Source organism: Penaeus chinensis, chromosome 9 (genome assembly GCF_019202785.1).
Source record: "Penaeus chinensis breed Huanghai No. 1 chromosome 9, ASM1920278v2, whole genome shotgun sequence".
Lineage (NCBI taxonomy): Eukaryota > Metazoa > Arthropoda > Malacostraca > Decapoda > Penaeidae > Penaeus > Penaeus chinensis.
Window position 1 is genome coordinate 4,189,349 of NC_061827.1, and position 2,500 is coordinate 4,191,848.

A 2,500-nucleotide genomic window follows, 5' to 3' on the forward strand; every position below is an offset into this window, starting at 1 on the left:
GAAAGCAAATAAAGTGATGTCCATGAGGAAAATAAAAGAAGGGACAGAAATAAACAACAGAATATCGAGAACGAAGAATCCATATAGATTGAGCATGTTGACATCTTAGTTTATGTATTGTGTATATGATTACACACACACATATAAGTATATACATATGTGTGTGTTTTACAATTTATATATATATATTTATATATATATTATATATCAGTCATTATATATATATATATATATATATATATATATTACATATATATATCGTACAATATATATGTATTTATACATTACATATATTGTGTATATGTAATAGTTATGTAACATGCTACAACAAATACTATTCTACAAAAGAAATTGAAAGCAGAATTAAAAAGCTTAAATATTTTATTCAGATATCTTAGTATTTACAGCTATAATATCCAGAAACACTCCACGGCCTTAGCTAGTGGTGCCCGTAGCCTCCAAACCCATGGCCAATCCCATGGCCAAAACCAAGACCGTGTCCGTGGCCAAAACCATGTCCGATTCCGTGTTCTACAATGTGTACGTCATGTCCATATCCATGTCCAAGACCGTGGCCAAAGCCGATTCCATGACCAAGACCGTGACCAGACCCATGTCCATGGCCATGTCCAAAACCGTGGCCAAAGCCGATTCCATGACCAAGACCGTGACCAAAACCATGACCTTGGCCATGTCCAACATGGACAACTTCATGGCTGACAGCATGACCGTAGCCATGGCCAATGCCGTGACCGAATCCGTGGCCGAAGCCATGACTTAATCCAAAACCGCCATGTCCGAATCCATGGCCACCGAAACCATGACCGCCGAAGCCGTGGCCTCCAAAGCCATGGGCAAAGCCGGGTTCTGCCTTCGGGTCGGCCTTGGCTTCGGGTTCGGCTTTGGCTTCGCGCTTGTAGATGCCGTGGCCGTAGCCGTGGCCGAAACCGTGGCCAAATCCGATTCCATGCCCATGCCCAGAACCGTGATGATGTACAACACTATGGCCATGGCCGTGTCCGAAACCATGACCATGTCCAAAACCATGGCCGTGTCCGAAACCATGACCATGTCCGAAACCATGGCCGTGTCCGAAACCATGTCCATGTCCGAAACCATGGCCATGTCCGAAACCATGTCCGTGACCATGACCGCCATGCACAACCGTTACAGAATATCCGTGGCCATGACCAATTCCGTGTCCATGACCAAAGCCATGTCCATGGCCCAAGCCAAAGCCTACACCGAAGCCGTGCCCAAGCCCGTGTCCGTATCCTCCGGACGGTTCCGCCTCACGTTTCTGCTGCGCCGCCGCGGCGGCCGCCAGGAGCAACACGATCTGCAGAAGAGTATCATGAATGGAACTTTTTGCCTTCAGAAGCTACTATTCAAAATTTCAGCACACCGGGTTAACAGTAATAAGATAACTCATAAATCACATCATTCTCCTGCTAAGAATATATCCAGGCTTCACGTTAAGGTCATCACGACGCAATCACGACTCACTGCAGTGGTCCTCATGACTGCTGACTGAGAGCAAGTGTCTACCTCTGACCATTCTTCACTCTATATATCTCGGTAAAATCATGCGAGTCATGGTACGCGTGCGTGTAAATGTTCTTTGCGTGAGAACAGGATAAAAGTACTGCTAGGAGTAAATATCAAAATGACGAATGTTGATAGTATTTCCTTTTATCGTTTTGTATAAATAATTGTATCATGTGTTGTTAATTCTTGTATGAAAATGATAGATGGGTAGTGATATTATAATGTTTCTTGGATAACATACTGGATTTGAGATACAAATCGTTAGTTTTGTACTGTGTGCGAGACACACACACACACACACACACACACACACACACACACACACAGTAACGTTAGTAGGCTTACGATAAACCGAAAATTTATGCCAGCCATTTACAGCGAATAAAAAAGTAAAATCGAGTGAAGGTAATTTACCTGAAGCTCCCCATTCTCCTTTAAACTTGATAGTACGAGAAAGGTTGTTAAATCTTGAAAAAATCATCGAAATCCGAACGGTTCACTTGTAACATAGGAAAAAAATATCGAAAACGAAATCATAACGAAACCATATCATGTCAGGAGGGAGAGATCCAAACATCTACATGTGTAAATTCGCAAGAACCGGGCTTAGGGTACATCCAATCGCGATACCATTAATCTGCTTATAAAAGTAGTCATTATTCGTGACACGCAAACGAATATCAATAAAACATTTGACCGGTATAAGGATCTTCTCATCAGATGAATCTTTCAAGAAAATCTAGCACATCGTCAAGTAGGACATTAGTAAATGGGGAATTAGCATCAAAACTCACCAAATTTCTTACCGTGCGTTGGTTTTTTTTTTTTTTTTTTCCATGAAATCCATTGAATGTTTAATATGATTATCACAGAAGGATTCCATAAAAGGAGTTAAAACGCTCTCTAGCCAAGAGTCTAATGAACGGGTACCTGAGTTACAACACGAAATAAT

At 41.8% G+C, this 2,500-nt stretch overlaps 1 protein-coding gene across 1 annotated transcript in view; it reads right to left on the reverse strand.

The window, feature by feature from the left end:
* Nucleotides 1-439: 439 nt before the first annotated feature.
* Nucleotides 440-2,500, reverse strand: part of LOC125028617 (fibroin heavy chain-like) — a 12,735-nt gene continuing 10,674 nt past the window's right edge. The window contains exons 5-7 of the mRNA XM_047618088.1: nt 2,130-2,287; nt 1,963-1,987; nt 440-1,339 (exon numbers count right to left, since the gene is read on the reverse strand). Of these exons, the coding sequence (XP_047474044.1) occupies nt 440-1,339; nt 1,963-1,987; nt 2,130-2,287 (1,083 nt within the window). The remainder of the gene's footprint in view (nt 1,340-1,962; nt 1,988-2,129; nt 2,288-2,500) is intronic.